Source organism: Lissotriton helveticus, chromosome 4_1 (genome assembly GCF_964261635.1).
Source record: "Lissotriton helveticus chromosome 4_1, aLisHel1.1, whole genome shotgun sequence".
Classification (NCBI taxonomy): domain Eukaryota; kingdom Metazoa; phylum Chordata; class Amphibia; order Caudata; family Salamandridae; genus Lissotriton; species Lissotriton helveticus.
The window spans coordinates 827,883,406-827,901,795 of record NC_136063.1 but is presented as its reverse complement, the minus strand read 5'-3'; the positions used below and the strand labels follow the sequence as shown (position 1 = coordinate 827,901,795).

Genomic DNA, 18,390 nt, shown 5'->3' with positions numbered 1-18,390 from the left:
TATTACTTGACTCTACTGTCTTTTTATCCTACTGAGTTGTGGAATTTGTCTTTGCAGGTAACTGGGATAAATGATATTTAGAGCTTTAGGCCTGAAGCCCAATTTTGAGGCAACATTTTTTACCTTTGAAAAGGTGAGCTGCAGCACGGAAAATGGCTATGTGTGGAATAAGAACACATTCAGGAAGCCTACTGATGAGGTATAGCCATCTTCTGTGTGTGAGAAATAGGGCTTGTACAACTCCTCTGAAGTCAGAGTGAAAATAATAGGTTTACATTTTCCGAGGCATAACTGTTGAAACAATAGTATCCATGCAAGGGTGGAAATCTGACGAAAGAGTATAAGCTGGTAACATGGTGAAGACCACTAATAGGAAAACAGGGAATTTTAGAAAACCAGATCCTACAACCACTAATTTGGAAAACTGGGAATTTTAGAAAAACAGATCCTACAACATTTAGAAGTACCTTTATGAGTTTTTCCAGGATGGGAATAATAAGTATAAACGTGTGTGATATTCACAAATAGACTCGTTCTTTCCTCCCCTAACCCTAACCATCAATTTACAACATTACGTAACTGGCATTCTCACAATCCTCCTAAATAAAGAGGTAGACTCTCCTTCCGACTGCTTGGGTGCCCTCTCCCAATTGTCTTGTGGCATTTGTACATTCATTCTTTGCAGCTACTGAACTGACTTGGCAAAGTTTCCATCATTTTTGGCCAATATCCAATATCTACCAAACTCTCCTAGACATGAAATTACAGTGGTAAGCCATGCTTACTCACAGAAACTGCTTTGTTAATTAAAGCTCATGGTCACTAAGCATTTTCTTAAAGCATTTTCAGTTTTCATATTTGCAGTAATGATTAGAGGAGGACTTTCACGTGATTTACACTTGTTGAGTGGCCTCTAAGTGTTCTTTATCTCTCCCCAGATTGGGTGTGCCATCATCGCTGGGCTCCTTCAGTATTTCTTCTTGGCTTCTTTCTCTTGGATGTTTGTGGAGGCTTTGATGCTCTTCCTCACAGTTAGGAACCTCAATGTTGCAAACTACTTCAACACTCGCAAGATCAAAACTCCGCACCTGTGCCTCTTTGGCTATGGATTCCCAATGCTCATTGTCATCATTTCTGCAGCATCCAAACCTGACAGCTATGGGACTCCAAGGCAGTATGTACAAGAACATCTACTATCATCATTCTGTATCACTTTATGTAAGATGAATTCTCAATAACATATTGCTGTGTTTGTAAATAGAAGTAACTACTGTATTCAGTAGGCCCATGATGACACTGAAATATGTCAGTGGTTTATCAGACAAGAATACAAAGATCTGTTTGTAGCAGTTACTGCAGTATTGTTGATGGCCATAAAGACAGTAGGATTGCTAGATATCCTTGAATTTTGGTTGTCTCACAACATCTTCCCACTGCTGTATACAGTAGTGCACCAGAGGTTGACACAGATATTCGGTCACCATGAAAGCAGCAGTGGTGGATTCCTTGTTTTTGATCAGTAAGTATTTTTTAAATGAAATTTGTCAGATGCAAAATCTCAACTATCCGTGTTGATGGATGCTAATGTTTATTCAGTTTACTCAGAATTGATTTGGTTAAAAGTGTGTTGTTTGGACGTTTCTCAGGCATACAGATTCGTTTACTTACTAAATCACTCACACTCTACTACACAGGCTTTTAAAGCTTGAGCTTCTCCAGCTTGATTGACTGAGTCACTGTTGGTACAGATCATATATGGACATCTGTATACAAATATTATAAATGCAAGGAAGCGACCTGTGTCCTCTCATAGTGTCCGATGTGACGCTAGAACTAGAAACATGTTGTTTGCACCATCAGATCTTGGTGAATATATGGATGACTCATACCAAACCTGTAGGATATCTGCCTTTTCTGCATGGTCACCCAGGATTGTTCACGTTTTTTCCTGAACCCTATATTATCCTGGCTTTAGAAATGTATGCACATTACTCCTGCTAACCAGGAAAGTGCTTGTACTCCCCCTTTAAACATGGTTGAAATGCCATAACCTTGATTGTCATTTTTAACCTACCTATAAGTGCCTTTAATATGGTAAAAGGTGTACCAAGGGCGTATAAGTTAAATGTCACTTGTGAACTGTAGCACCTATTGTGAACTCCACTACAGTGGCAGTGCAATCATGGCTTCAGGCCTACCATTGTAGCCTGACTGCAGCAGTTTAAAAACTGCAATTGTGCCTGTCAAAAAGCCCCTTTTCACAGGTCAAATACTTTCTTTTAAATATTAATGTAACCCCTAGTTAGGCCATGTAACTCACAAGGGTTGCATGGTATTTAAAAGCTGGACATGTGGAAATGTAATACTAGTATGTCATGTGTAGGGGCTAGCACCTAAATGCTATTTTCACTGTAGGAGAGCTGGCTGACTCACAGAGAAACACTGAGAAGCAATATTAAATGTAATGTTGCTATCTGAGGGTAGGGACCAGCTATAGAGTTGATTAAACCACTAATTGTAATATTTGTAAAAAGCACAACATAATGGTGAAGTCAGACGTTTAACACATATTAAGAAAAATGAACTTTTGGGAATTTGCCTTTGCCATGCCTAAAGCCTTTGGAGGCAAATTTGCATTAGCTTCCTGTTGCTGTCCTCTGAGTACTCATGCCCTGATGAGGTGTGAAAACTGCTCCTAGAGCAGAGGCAAAGGCTTGTGGAGTAGTGTTTGTTCTTCTGACAGGATGGTCAGTTGGCTGGACCCAGGAACTTAATTTGCTTCAAAGTAGTCTCCATTGTCACAACCAGATGTTAGTTGGCATCTGAGTGGCCTCTTCCTTTTATCTCCCAATCAGGCTGGCACTAATTTCCAGTGGGAGGGGAGCTTCCCCTAGAAATCCTGACCAAGTAAAGGCACTGAAAGTATCTGGAATGTGAGAGGACAACCTTGGGCACAAAATTTGAATTTCTTCTACTCTGAGCTTTTTCCAACCTTGTGGAGCCCTCTTTGGGTAGAGCCTGCTGCCTTGCCACAGTGAAGATTTTTTACTTCCATTTGTGAGACTGGGTCACAAGTTAATCCTCTGATGGGTCAAACCTGTTTTCTGTATATGACCCAAACTCCATCGCCTTCACCCTCAAATTGTGCTTAAGCCCTGATCTACTGGAGCTAAATTTTGTAAGCACTACTTTCATGTAAGACTTTAAAAATTCATATCTAGATCCCCCTTTTGTCTTTTCTTGTGTCATTTTATATACTAAAATGTACTCTTTCTAATTCATTTTCTCATTTTTATTGTGTTGTGTTTCAACTTTATTACTGTTTTAGTATTGCATAAATGCTTTACATATTGCACGTGTTAAGACTGTTGGCTTTATTCCTTAACTACCGGGGAGAGAGCTCATGTTATTTTAGTGACTTTGGAGCTTTACCCTGACAAAAAAATCTGATTATTACTCAAGGTGGGTAGTAACTCTTCTTGATGAATATCCACATTACTTACAGGATCCATGGTCCTACTGGGCTGCCTTCTTAGGAACAAAAGACAATAACTGAGGTATAGTGTTTCCTTAAGTGATCAAATAAATGCCCTATGTTTAGGATATCTCCACAGTAGATGTGAGATAACATGAATTCAGACTAGAATTCTAAATCCTGCTTGGTCAAATTCAAGATGGTATTGAAGATTGTAACACTTCACTTAATTGAAGGATATATACTCCAAGTAACATAGGGGCCATGTTCGGTGTTTGATATGAAGAGAAAAAGCAGCCTATTGACCTTTACTTATTAATGAGAGAACATATTCCATTAACTACTGTTCACATCTCCCTTTGCTACTTTTTGTTGCTCAGATGAATATAAGACTTAGGATCAATCAAAATGTAGTACACTATATATGGGGAAAAATTGTGGTATGAGGTCTTCAGTGAAGGTGGCAATGGGAGTGTGAAAAGCAGTGACTGAAAGGACTTCTTACACTTCATCAAATTCTGTATGTAATTGACCACCTGTTTTGTATACCTCGGGTTTGAAACACACTAGGGAATTTAATACATAGATTATCTAAGTTAGACTTTACTAAGTGAGATATCATCCTTCATTCTACTGCTCACAATAAGTTTAATAGGTGCAGTTGCTGTAAAGTACCAAATAAATTGGCAGAAATTGACAACTAATCCTTCTATATTTTCATAGCTGCTGGCTCAAGTCAAGTACTGGGCATGTATGGAGTTTCCTTGGGCCTGTATGCGCTTTTATATTGGTAGGTTTACATATCCGTTTTGTGTCTCTTTCATTTGCTTAATCTCATCCTTATTAATCTCTTATCATTGTTTTGTTTATCGATTCTTTAAATGTTAAGGACAGACAAGTCAACTCTATACTGATATTGAGTATGTGCATTGCAATTTAAATTATTCAAGGAGTTAAATGGTTGATCCTTTCTCAGTCATCAAAAACATTGGATGAGTACTCAGAAACAAGTATGCTTAGATCAATAAAAGGCATATGTAGCTGAGTCAGAGATATACTGATTCATGCTTGCACAGATGGGCAAGGATTTATTTTTTACATATATTGAATTATAGATGTGTAGCTGTCAATAACAGGGCTGTTCGTCTGTGGGGTTCAAGTGAACCTTGGAAAATGAGAGCAAAGCTGTCTGTGACGCCACATGGAACCCCAAGGATAAAAACTCTGAAATATTGGTAGTTACCCATAGATCCATGTGTGCTGTTTATAGCACCCTCTAACTCAGCTACCTCTTTTGGATTGCACAATCTGTTCAAGTATCTTAGACAATGTCAATTTCAAAACCTTAATAAAATTACTTTACAGTATGAGCTAAGCACAGTGATGTGTTGATAACACAACATTGAACCACATTCTTATTTGGTTTGAGAAATATTGTCAAAACACCTTTTTGATTGACATTGGATAACCACTGCTCTGGAAAACTGCATCAAGAAACTCTCTCACTGGCACTTGTAGATCAAAGTAGAATTAATTTACTATCTCATCCTCTATGCACACTTGTCCCACTAATATTTGTTATTGACTATCGCAATTTCTCTGTTTTCTATTGGTTGTCTAAATATGTTTGTGCTCAGCTGCTGCTGGTCTAGACAATGATATAGGTTTTTTAAAAACTCTATTTATCTGGCCTGGTTTTGCTGACATTATTAGCACACAACCTTACAAATATATGTTAACAACTGTAGTTCTCTAGCCCATACAATAGGCTTACTTTTTTCAATTTCTTCCACTACTAAAGTTATTATAGGCATGATTTAATATTTGGCAGACGGTCCGCCGTTTTGCCATGGGGATGAGTGTCAAAGGGACCGCCCATCAAATTTACAAATAACCTCCAAGCAGGCAACCATTTATAATACATCCACCAGCAGTTAAATTGGGCCAGTGCACCATTATGTTGGTGATGTGTATACTCCATCACTGTTGAGACAAAGTATAGATACTAACAACATATAAATCAGGCCCTATGTTTGTATAACTCCACTTCATGCAGTTATAGGGATGAATCACTTATTATGCCATGTACTATGAATATTTTAGCTTTTTCCACTGATCCAACTGACACATTTCATGTAAAAATCCTTCAATTGCCTTTCCCTGTCCAGTGCATTAGCTATGCTGAATGAAGTAGCCAACAATCTAATATATGTTACTTCTTGATACAACCAAATTGGAATTAGGAGTGGGCCTAACTTGTGTAATTCCATTTAGCGTAATCACTCGGAATTTCTTAAAAATTCTGCAATATTATGTTGAATTAAACCAGAAAAATAACTGTGCATTAAGTGCTATTTTCCTACTGCAAAAATACCCCCATGCACCCCAAATGGGCGCAAGGATACATTTTTAGCCAAGAAATAGCTCTAAATACAAAATAACTTGATTAGTAACGAGAGCAGTTACTCGCTCTCCCTAAATGGGCATTTGGAGGAGGATTTTCACCCAACTTATTCCCGGCATTTAGCACTAGTTACTCAACGCAAAATTCACCCTTGCCTCCAAATTGGACTTTAGGTTTAATTGTTCTCTAACAAAATAGCTCTAAATGCAACAGAACATCAACAGCTGAGTGAGCAGCCATTTGCGAGAGCTAAATGTCCTAGAATTATTTTCCCCCAAATTACTCACAATTACACAAGCAGGCGTAATTGCATTATTATCAGTAATTGGACAGCAAAGATTAAAGTGGAATTACCAAAATTAGTCTCATTACTCAGGCGTAATAAAAATAATTACTCCAGGCCTATTTAGAATCTTTTAACCTAGATATTGGGTTGGAAATGTTCCCTTCATTCGTATACAGCCGTGTACCACTCGGGTGCACTCCAGGATACATTTGTACCTGGTGTTCTGATTTTTATTTTGGACTTGGTGTCAGGCTAATATAGCGTGGGTATAGAGACCTTGGCCTGTCCCTGTCTGTGCGATGTCCAGGATCTGTCTTATGACCTGGAGGGAGCACCAAACATGCCCTGACAGCTGATATTGTTCTACTGTCCCTGTCCTGGGCATAAACATCAAGCAGAGGTAGGAACATTTTCTGTACCTTTACAGTGATCATACCTTTTTATCAGAATCAGTGAGAGAGTGCGACCTACTGATCAACTTGTATACAGTCCGCTGTTATGTTAAAACCAGAATCTTCTGGTGACATGCTGTGTGCATGTCGAAAGCGTGTGCATGTACAGTGAGCATGTGATATAAGCAGCAGCAGGACTGTGTGTAAATGTGTGTGTGTGAGAGTCCGAGTACTGAACCCAGTGGTTTACATTTTGTATGCCCCTGGTGGTAATATGGCACAAGATGGAGGAATAGATCGTTTTTTACGATACTGTGGTTATTAGTAGATGTTGTATTTATAATTCTCACAATGTCATAGCCGAACGTTTTTTACTATTTTTTTGCCTGGTAGGAAATTGATTTCTTTTGAGGCAACCGAAGTACAATTATTTGTCAAAACAGTAGATGGTGTTATAAACTGTGATTATAAACTTCAGTGGGAAAATGCATTATGGGTACTATGGTCTGTGGAAATAAAAGTCAGTTGAATGATATAACAAAAAACCTTTTTTGGTGCCAACTTTTGGCTATCTACTAATGACCACATTATCTTAAAAAACGAACTATTGGAGTTTTAATATGATAATGAAATTGAACATTATCTGTAGTCCATCTTCAGTGTTCTAAGCTCTGTGGATTTAAAATGAAGACCAACTGACCACGTCACATAATGCATATGGCTAAGGCCCAGTGGGGGCTAAAACGTGTTATGCTGAAACCTTCTGCATTTAAAAGAAATTAATGTGCTAATAACCAGCTGGTGAGCTCATTTTGTCCCTGGATGCAGAGGCCTTACCTTTTGGAATATATATATATATAAACATAGTTAACCGTGTTTAATATATGATGCTCACAGGCATACACTGTTTGAACATTCAAGCAGGCACTGCATTAATATATTTGGTAAATTCACAATGTTTGGGTGTTAGAACTTTTAACCTTTGGTTCGTACCTCCCCACACTTTTTGCCTTCTCCACTCTTGTTTTGCTGATTTCGTTTTTGTTGGCCTTAGGACTTTGCAACTGGTAACCAGTGCTTAAATGATAATGCTCACTCCCTAAAAAAGAGGCAAAATTGGCTTATACCTGATTTGCAAATTTATTTTAATTATAAGTCCCTAGTAAAGTTATATACACATGCCCAGAGCTGGAAAATTAAATGCTACTAGTAAGCCTGCATCGCTCATTGTGCCACCCACCTAAGTAGACCCTTAACACATCTCAGGTCGGGTATTGCAGCCTGTATACAGATTTTACCTGTCAATTCACCTTGGCAAAATAAACCACTTCCCAGGCCTAAAACTCCCTTTCTATTACATGTAAGTTGCCCCTAAGTTACGACCTAAGCAGCTCCCTAGGGCAGGGTGCATTGTATTTAAAAAGTAGGAGAGGTACTTTTAAGTTTCACTTGTTCTGATAGTGAAAGCCTCCCAAATGTGTTTTTCACTACTGTGAGGCCTACCTCTCCCATAGGATAACATTGGGTTACCTTATTACCTTCACTGAAAGATAACTTTTAATTAGGAACAGACAGAAATTTCATGTTTGGTGTCTAAGGACTTATAATTTGAAAACGTCTTTAATGGTAAATTTGGATTTTAAGTCACAATTCTGAAAATGCCCCTTTTAGAAACTTCAAAGCATGTGGAGGGACATTACACTTTTAGAAAGCTGACATGTTCCTCTCCTAGCCATTTGGTGCCTGCAGCCTGTTTCCTGGGTCACATGATTAGGTTTTATTGGAAGTGTACCTTTGTGTATTCCTTCCAGACAGCCATACAATAGAGAGATGAGGGGTTGGTAGAATGGGCATCCAAGCAGGACGGGGGTGGAACTGTACACAGCCCCACATGCACTTCGGAGACACTTTATCATCTCACATACAAAGAACTTTATACAAGCCAATTGTGACTGAAGACAAACTAGGACCAGGGCTGGGAGGCAGGAAATCCCTGAAGTTTCTGAGGGGGCTGGGGGTCACCAGGGGGGACTCAAGAAGTTTCTACCACTTCAACGCTGGCACTAGGTATAGATCTAGGACTTTCAGACCCACTCTTCAGTTCATGTATAGAACTGAAGGACTCTCAGGGGATTGCCCTGCTGTCTATGGCCTGCTGTGTACTTCAGAGAACTGCCCTGCTAAACCAAGAGGACTGCCGTACTGCCTGAAACATGCCCTGTACATTTAGAGGACTTACTTTCTGCTTGAGACCTGCTTTCCCACTAGAACTCAAGACTTCCTGAGTGACTCTAAGGGCTAGTTGACTGGCAACCGGATCAAAGCCTCAGAGACAGAAAGGCACCATCCATCTTTACCGCGCACCTGGACCCAGCCTAAGTGAATGCTGACCCTCCAAATAGTGCCCCTCTAATCCAGGACCCTTGGAAGTGATGCTAAATGTGCCCAGATAGTAAAGATCCAAGACTTGGGACTTGGGAAAATGTTCTGACAAGAAGTGCTCTGAGAACCGAGAGGAGACTGGGACCCTCCTTTTAACCAAACTACTTGAGGTGGATCAACCGGTCGGCCTGACTTTGCAGTAGCTCTTGCTTTGTTCTTCTCTGTAGCAGCAAATCCCGGTTAGCGGCTTCACGCAGAAGGGGTATTAGGCCTTGTGGAGCCCTCTTGGGCTACAGCCTGTAGCTTTGTCCTACTGGCTGATGTCCCCTGAGGCGTGAGCCGGGTGGACGAACGTTTCGCTGCTATATTTTTTTTATTTTTATTTTTTAAATCTCTTTATTAGCATCAGATTGGTCCGTGCAAGCATACATTTATACATGAAACTGCTTACAATGAAAACAGTAGTGATCATTATACAAAGTGAGTAAATGGAGGACTAGACCAATAACATTACAAGCATTGTAACACATTCTAAAGTCTTATTTTCACTTTTCCAAATCTGAAGGAAAATCGCACATGTGGAGAGGTGACGCAAAGAGATATAACCTTTTTCAAACACAACGAAAACGAATGAGCCTTCGTGACAGAGAGAGCGGCAAGCAACACATCCATTTACAAGCAGGATGGCGTTAGCATTGGCATAGGCAGACGAGGGCAGGTAAAACGACAAATGAAGACCAGGGTGAAGCGACCACTCCAACCGGGGCAAGGCGTACAGGGAAACGGAGGAGGGAAACTGCTCGGCCCCATCCAGCAAACACTCTAAAATCAGCAGCCCACGCATACCCCTTTCCAATAGTGTGTATATGCTAAGCCTGGTAGAACGCACTAGGCAGCGCACGCCAGTTGAACCAAAACCGCCTAGCCCACCCCTTCTGGGACAATAGAGCTTGCAGCTGGGGAGCGTGTACCCCGTGTAATCCTGCTAATATACTGTCGATATGGGCCCCAGATGTCGATCGGGCGGGAAGCTGGTGGGATCTGCGTGGAGTATTCCACACTGTTGGTATTGCATTGGGCAAGGCTGCGCATCCAAGTCTTGGAATCAGGGATTCGCCTGGACCCCCAAAGTAAAGCAATTTCCCTTTTCGCCAGCAAGAAACCTATGGCAGCAAGCTTCTGCGTGGTCCGGGGGAACTCAGCGACATAGCCAAGCAGTGCAATCTCCGGCTTGTGTTGCAGTTCGCATTCTAAAATGTCGCCCAAGATGTGGTGTACCTGTAGCCAGTAGGTGTGTAGTTTCGGACAGGTCCATGTGAGATGTGCAAAATCGGTATGTGGAGCCTTGCATTTAGGGCAGTGATGAGGTCTGGCCGGGTTGATTCTGTGGGCCAGCGCCGGCGTGAAGTATAGGCGCCTCAAAAATTTAAAATGTATTAGCTTATGCCTACTGTTGACAGATACCTCTTTAGTGGAGCAAAATGATTTACAACAAGGGGTGGTGATGGACAGAGTCTCTGAATTAAGCAGAGTACTCTCTCCCAGTCAAGAGATCAGGGCTAGATCCAACACCGTTTTTTAGCTCATTGCACCATCCCAGTTTCAGAACCTGGCTGTATGCAAATTAGTCTGTCCCTGGCCCAGTGCATCATGGGAACAGGGCAGACCAGACTACAAAAGCCAATTCTTACACTGGGAAGGAAACAAGCTTCCGGGGACCGGTTTCTGGCATTTCAGCCGTCTTCGGCCCGGCTTGCTTGAATCCTGATGGTGCAATGAGCAAGGGACTCACATCTGAGTATACCCTTCCACGCTTAGGGTGGACAAAATTATTTACAACAAGGGGTGGTGATGGACAGAGTCTCTGAATTAAGCAGAGTACTCTCACCCAGTCAAGAGATCAGGGCTAGATCCAACACCGTTTTTTAGCTCATTGCACCATCCCAGTTTCAGAACCTGGCTGCATGCTCACTGCTCCATCAGGATTCAAGCAAGCCGGGCCGACGAGGCTGAAATGCCAGAAACCGGTCCCCGGTAGCTTGTCTCCTTTCTGGTGAAGAATTGGCTTGGTAGTTTGGTCTGCCCTGTTCCCATGATGCACTGGGCCAGGGACAGACTAATTTGCATATAGCCAGGTTCTGAGCTGGGATGGGGCAGTGAGCTAAATAACGGTGATGGATCAAGCCCTGATCTTTGGACTGGGTAAGAGTGGTCTGCTTAATTCAGACACTCTGTTCATCACCACCCCCTTTTCTGAATCGTTTTTGGCCACTATAGGTGTGGCAGGGTATACTCAGACATGAGTCCCTTGCTCACTGCTCCATCAGGATTCAAGCAAGCCGGGCCGACGAGGCTGAAATGCCAGAAACCGGTCCCCGGTAGCTTGTCTCCTTTCTGGTGAAGAATTGGCTTGGTAGTTTGGTCTGCCCTGTTCCCATGATGCACTGGGCCAGGGACAGACTAATTTGCATATAGCCAGGTTCTGAGCTGGGATGGGGCAGTGAGCTAAATAACGGTGATGGATCAAGCCCTGATCTTTGGACTGGGTAAGAGTGGTCTGCTTAATTCAGACACTCTGTTCATCACCACCCCCTTTTCTGAATCGTTTTTGGCCACTATAGGTGTGGCAGGGTATACTCAGACATGAGTCCCTTGCTCACTGCTCCATCAGGATTCAAGCAAGCCGGGCCGACGAGGCTGACATGCCAGAAACCGGTCCCCGGTAGCTTGTCTCCTTTCTGGTGAAGAATTGGCTTGGTAGTTTGGTCTGCCCTGTTCCCATGATGCACTGGGCCAGGGACAGACTAATTTGCATATAGCCAGGTTCTGAGCTGGGATGGGGCAGTGAGCTAAATAACGGTGATGGATCAAGCCCTGATCTTTGGACTGGGTAAGAGTGGTCTGCTTAATTCAGACACTCTGTTCATCACCACCCCCTTTTCTGAATCGTTTTTGGCCACTATAGGTGTGGCAGGGTATACTCAGACATGAGTCCCTTGCTCACTGCTCCATCAGGATTCAAGCAAGCCGGGCCGACGAGGCTGAAATGCCAGAAACCGGTCCCCGGTAGCTTGTCTCCTTTCTGGTGAAGAATTGGCTTGGTAGTTTGGTCTGCCCTGTTCCCATGATGCACTGGGCCAGGGACAGACTAATTTGCATATAGCCAGGTTCTGAGCTGGGATGGGGCAGTGAGCTAAATAACGGTGATGGATCAAGCCCTGATCTTTGGACTGGGTAAGAGTGGTCTGCTTAATTCAGACACTCTGTTCATCACCACCCCCTTTTCTGAATCGTTTTTGGCCACTATAGGTGTGGCAGGGTATACTCAGACATGAGTCCCTTGCTCACTGCTCCATCAGGATTCAAGCAAGCCGGGCCGACGAGGCTGAAATGCCAGAAACCGGTCCCGGGTAGCTTGTCTCCTTTCTGGTGAAGAATTGGCTTGGTAGTTTGGTCTGCCCTGTTCCCATGATGCACTGGGCCAGGGACAGACTAATTTGCATATAGCCAGGTTCTGAGCTGGGATGGGGCAGTGAGCTAAATAACGGTGATGGATCAAGCCCTGATCTTTGGACTGGGTAAGAGTGGTCTGCTTAATTCAGACACTCTGTTCATCACCACCCCCTTTTCTGAATCGTTTTTGGCCACTATAGGTGTGGCAGGGTATACTCAGACATGAGTCCCTTGCTCACTGCTCCATCAGGATTCAAGCAAGCCGGGCCGACGAGGCTGAAATGCCAGAAACCGGTCCCCGGTAGCTTGTCTCCTTTCTGGTGAAGAATTGGCTTGGTAGTTTGGTCTGCCCTGTTCCCATGATGCACTGGGCCAGGGACAGACTAATTTGCATATAGCCAGGTTCTGAGCTGGGATGGGGCAGTGAGCTAAATAACGGTGATGGATCAAGCCCTGATCTTTGGACTGGGTAAGAGTGGTCTGCTTAATTCAGACACTCTGTTCATCACCACCCCCTTTTCTGAATCGTTTTTGGCCACTATAGGTGTGGCAGGGTATACTCAGACATGAGTCCCTTGCTCACTGCTCCATCAGGATTCAAGCAAGCCGGGCCGACGAGGCTGAAATGCCAGAAACCGGTCCCCGGTAGCTTGTCTCCTTTCTGGTGAAGAATTGGCTTGGTAGTTTGGTCTGCCCTGTTCCCATGATGCACTGGGCCAGGGACAGACTAATTTGCATATAGCCAGGTTCTGAGCTGGGATGGGGCAGTGAGCTAAATAACGGTGATGGATCAAGCCCTGATCTTTGGACTGGGTAAGAGTGGTCTGCTTAATTCAGACACTCTGTTCATCACCACCCCCTTTTCTGAATCGTTTTTGGCCACTATAGGTGTGGCAGGGTATACTCAAACATGAGTCCCTTGCTCACTGCTCCATCAGGATTCAAGCAAGCCGGGCCGACGAGGCTGAAATGCCAGAAACCGGTCCCCGGTAGCTTGTCTCCTTTCTGGTGAAGAATTGGCTTGGTAGTTTGGTCTGCCCTGTTCCCATGATGCACTGGGCCAGGGACAGACTAATTTGCATATAGCCAGGTTCTGAGCTGGGATGGGGCAGTGAGCTAAATAACGGTGATGGATCAAGCCCTGATCTTTGGACTGGGTAAGAGTGGTCTGCTTAATTCAGACACTCTGTTCATCACCACCCCCTTTTCTGAATCGTTTTTGGCCACTATAGGTGTGGCAGGGTATACTCAGACATGAGTCCCTTGCTCACTGCTCCATCAGGATTCAAGCAAGCCGGGCCGACGAGGCTGAAATGCCAGAAACCGGTCCCCGGTAGCTTGTCTCCTTTCTGGTGAAGAATTGGCTTGGTAGTTTGGTCTGCCCTGTTCCCATGATGCACTGGGCCAGGGACAGACTAATTTGCATATAGCCAGGTTCTGAGCTGGGATGGGGCAGTGAGCTAAATAACGGTGATGGATCAAGCCCTGATCTTTGGACTGGGTAAGAGTGGTCTGCTTAATTCAGACACTCTGTTCATCACCACCCCCTTTTCTGAATCGTTTTTGGCCACTATAGGTGTGGCAGGGTATACTCAGACATGAGTCCCTTGCTCACTGCTCCATCAGGATTCAAGCAAGCCGGGCCGACGAGGCTGAAATGCCAGAAACCGGTCCCCGGTAGCTTGTCTCCTTTCTGGTGAAGAATTGGCTTGGTAGTTTGGTCTGCCCTGTTCCCATGATGCACTGGGCCAGGGACAGACTAATTTGCATATAGCCAGGTTCTGAGCTGGGATGGGGCAGTGAGCTAAATAACGGTGATGGATCAAGCCCTGATCTTTGGACTGGGTAAGAGTGGTCTGCTTAATTCAGACACTCTGTTCATCACCACCCCCTTTTCTGAATCTTTAGTGGAGCGGCAACAGGCAGCCCATTGGGCGTCCGTGATGGGGCCACCCAGATCAATTTCCCATGCCGCACAAACTTTTGCATCCGCAGCAGGAAGGGCAGCCACACAGAGTCCATATAACCTGGAGACCATGTGGGCTCCCGTTTGTGACTGGAGTAGGAAAGTCAGCGCTGCCATGTCATCCGGCGGAAGTGGGAACGAGGGAAACTGTGCTCTAAGCATGGACCTCAGCCTGGTCAGGACAAAGGAGTCCATAAACGTCCGGTCCGTAAATCGTGGATCCTCGGATACCGAAAAAACATGTCCGTCTGGGAACAGATCCCCTATCGTGGCGAGCTGGTATTTGGACAACGTTCTGCGGACCACCGCCTCCGCGGTGATGGGGAGCCAGTGTGGGTTAGGCAATGGAAGAGCCGGGGAGTACAGTACGTCCAACTGGAGCAGTCTACGCATCTGCATCCAGGCCCACGAGGTAGTGGACACAGTTTGTATGTCAAGTGGGTCTCGGGGTAAGCCTTTGGGCAATATCGAATTGAGGGCAAGTGGTAGTACCAAGTCCGCTTCAGGTCTCAAATATGGGATCCGAGCGTCCGGATGGAACCAAGGATGCGCATAGGCGCATTGCGCGGCTAGGTAATAAATATAAAAGTCTGGCACTCCAAAGCCACCCCGTTCATAAGGCAGCGTTAGGATGCGCCAAGAAACTCGAGGGTTCCTGTCCCCCCATACTAAACGCAACAACAATGAGCGTAGTTGGGTGAAAAAGATTTGAGTGAGCGGGATCGGTATGTTATTAAATAAATACAAAAAACGGGGAAGTATAAGCATTTTAATTATGGCGATACGGCCGGCCATCGAGAGAGGGAGGCGAATCCAACGCGTAATATTATCCTCCAGAAAGTCTAACGCCTGGCCGTAATTAAGACGGATCATGGATACCGTATCTAGATGAATGTGGATACCCAGATATTTCACCGAATCAGTATTCCACTCAAGCGGGAACGGGCAGTCCCAGCGGGCAGTGGAGGGGGTGAGCGGAAAAATGTCAGATTTGTGCCAATTAATACGAAGGCCGGAGTATTTCCCAAAGCGTTCCACCTCAAGCAGCAAGGGCGACAGGTTGGCCTCCGGATATCTGACATATAGAATGGTATCATCTGCGTAGAGGGAGATGAGTAATGGACCCGTCCGAAACTGAGTCCGCGGTGCAAGTGGCGCTCCTGAAAGTGTCGCACCAAGGGGTCCATGGCCAGAATATACAGTAGGGGGGACAGGGGGCATCCCTGTCTGGTTCCCCGGCAAAGTGGGAAGCTATCAGAGAGCGTGCCATTAAGGCGCAGTCGTGCTCTGGGGGCAGTATAAAGCAGCTCGACCGTGGAGACAAACAATGATGGCATGCCCATCCGGTTCATGACGGACAGAAAAAACGACCATTCTAAGGAGTCAAATGCCTTCTCGGCGTCTAAAAACACCGCAGCCGCCGGTGTATCCGGGTCAACCCTGTGAAGTACAGAAAACAGCGTCCGCAGATTAAAGGAGGTGGATCTATCGGGGACGAATCCAGACTGGGCTGGTGAAATAATAGATTCCATAAGTAAAGACAGTCGAGTTGCAAGGACTTTCGCCAAAATCTTATAGTCAAGATTGAGTAGGGAAAGGGGCCTGTAGGATCCACACCTAGTAGGGTCCCGACCCGGTTTAGGAAGTAAAATGATGACTGCCTCTCGCAGCGTGGGCGGCAGAACCCCCGTCTCGAGCGCCTCCGCATACATCTCGATCAGGCGGGGCACCAGTTCCACCTTGTACTCCTTATAAAAGTCGGCCGAAAAGCCATCCAGACCCGGCGCCGAGGAGCCCTTTAACGCATCAATGGCTTCCACAACGCAGTCCTGGTCGATAGGCATCGCCAGAAATTCCTGCATATGTTTCTCTAGGAACACCATAGAGATTTCGTTGATATAGGGGCCAGGGTCGCGACAGTCAGTCGTCAGATGTGAGGTGTACAATTCCTTGTAGTAGGATAGGAAGGCATCGCAAATGGCGGGGGTGGTCTGATGACGAACACCTAGATCATCTACCATGTCAGAGATGTATGAAGCCTGGCGGGGGGGACGGAGCAAGTGGGCCAAGAGCTTGCCCGGTCTGTCACCTTCACCATATTGTCTAGCTGAGTGTTGTGTGCAGAGATATGTCAGTTCCCTATCAGCAGTGTCTCTGAACTCTTGCAGTAGCTCTAGTCTTTGCGCCTCTACCCTACCGTCTGTGTCAGTGAGCGTGGCCACGTCCAGTGCGGCAATATCCGTCTCAATACGGGTCAGGGAGGCACGGATCTCGCGCAAAGCCCCTACATGTTTGTTGATGCAAACCCCTCTAATAGTGGCCTTGAATCCCTCCCACAATGTAGCCCAAGTGTCCACCGAGCCCTCGTTAAATTCAAAATACTCCTCTATGGCAGTACGAATGTCTTCTTTGAAGACCGGATCAGATAACGCCTTGCCAGGAAAGCGCCATTGTCTCTCATACCCTCCCAACCTGGGGATCAGCAGGGTCAATACAATGGGAGAGTGATCAGACAGCGTGCGAGGGAGCGTCGAAGGGTCTCTCACCCAACCGGCCACCCCTGGGGAAAGGAGCCAATAGTCTATTCTGGTGCTAGTGTTGTGATATCCCGAGTGATGGGTGTAGGTGGGTGTGCTGGAGTGCAAACGGGCCTCAATGTCAATCAGTGGGTAGTGCGCACACATATCCGCCAGCACAGCGCGTGAGCGGGGCTTACAGTCTGGGGAAGAGGAGGTGCTGTCCCTGGTAGGGTTCATCAGCAGGTTAAAGTCGCCCCCCCAGTACCATCATATCAGTGTCTAATCGCAGCAAAACATCCTGGAGACCCTGAAAGAAGACAGGGGAGTCTGAATTGGGGCCATATATTCCAACAAAGGTGATCTTGAAGCCCAAAAGTATCCCTTTAACTACAACATACCTGCCATCTACATCAAAGAGACTGTCTGAGTGCACAAATGGGACGCGTCTATGTATCAATATCGCCACCCCCCTTGCATATCTGCTATAGCTAGAAAAAAATCTGTGTGTGCCCCAGCCTTTTGCAAAGGAGGAAGAGTCAGCCCCCGCCAGGTGTGTCTCCTGCAGAAATAATACATCCACCCCGTGTCGCGCTGCGTAATTTAGAACTTGCCGTCTCTTCCTCGTGTCATTTAAACCCCGGACATTCCAAGACATGAAGGTAAGTCTGGAAGGACCAGACTGCTGCCCTATCTTAGCCATTCAAACCCGATGGAATCATAGTAAAACATTTGTGTGCAAAACCGCCGCCTCCCTCCCACAAAACAGGCATCATCCAAAGAGAAAAACAGTGCGTGTGTACAAATAACAGAACCAAAGCGTAAACCAACCCACCCCAACCACCCACCACCCAGCCACTCCTTAAGCCCTAGGAGGCTTTTCCCACCCTCACGAGAATAACCAAGAGCAACAAACAATAACAGTTGTCCAACAATGTACCTGTAAAATAAAGACAACATAAGAGAAAAGTACAGTACGGCTCGTGCCATGGGGGTAGGCGACGCTCCGCCATGCGAGAACCACAATCGGGGCAACATTCAATTCTCAGCAATTACGTAAAGCACTGCAAAAAAATAACAGCATTGTCAGATGCATAATACTGAGGTAAATAGCCTGTCATGAAAAAGATGGGGCGGAGACAAGTCAACCCTGTCCGGTTTCAGTAAACAGGTCAGCACTAGCCTGCGAGTCAGTGTGTGGCGGAGATCGTTGTGCATCACCTGAGTTTCGAGGCGACCCTCTGTTTTTGTAGGCTCGACAAAATTCCTGTGCCTCCGCAGGGGAATCAAAAATGCGAAACCTGCCATCCACGTCTACTCTGAGCCTGGCGGGATACAGCATCCCATAGCGTAACCCCAGTTTGTGCAAAGCAGCCTTGACACCAGTGTACTTGCGGCGCGCATCTTGGACCATGATTGTGAAGTCCGGGTAGAAAGAGAGCACGTCCCCTTGCCACCTAACTTCGCCCGCCTCTCTGGCAGCTTTCAGCGCCGCGTCTCTATCCCTGAAGTTCAT

The 18,390-nt window shown here is 45.3% G+C and overlaps 1 protein-coding gene across 1 annotated transcript in view; it reads left to right on the top strand.

Annotated features, from left to right (window-relative positions):
* LOC144828070 (adhesion G protein-coupled receptor E1-like) overlaps window positions 1-18,390 on the top strand; it is a 230,359-nt gene that overhangs the window by 173,936 nt on the left and 38,033 nt on the right. Inside the window, exons 6-7 of the mRNA XM_078686206.1 lie at window positions 939-1,174; window positions 4,199-4,265. Coding sequence (XP_078542332.1) covers window positions 939-1,174; window positions 4,199-4,265 — 303 coding nt within the window. The remainder of the gene's footprint in view (window positions 1-938; window positions 1,175-4,198; window positions 4,266-18,390) is intronic.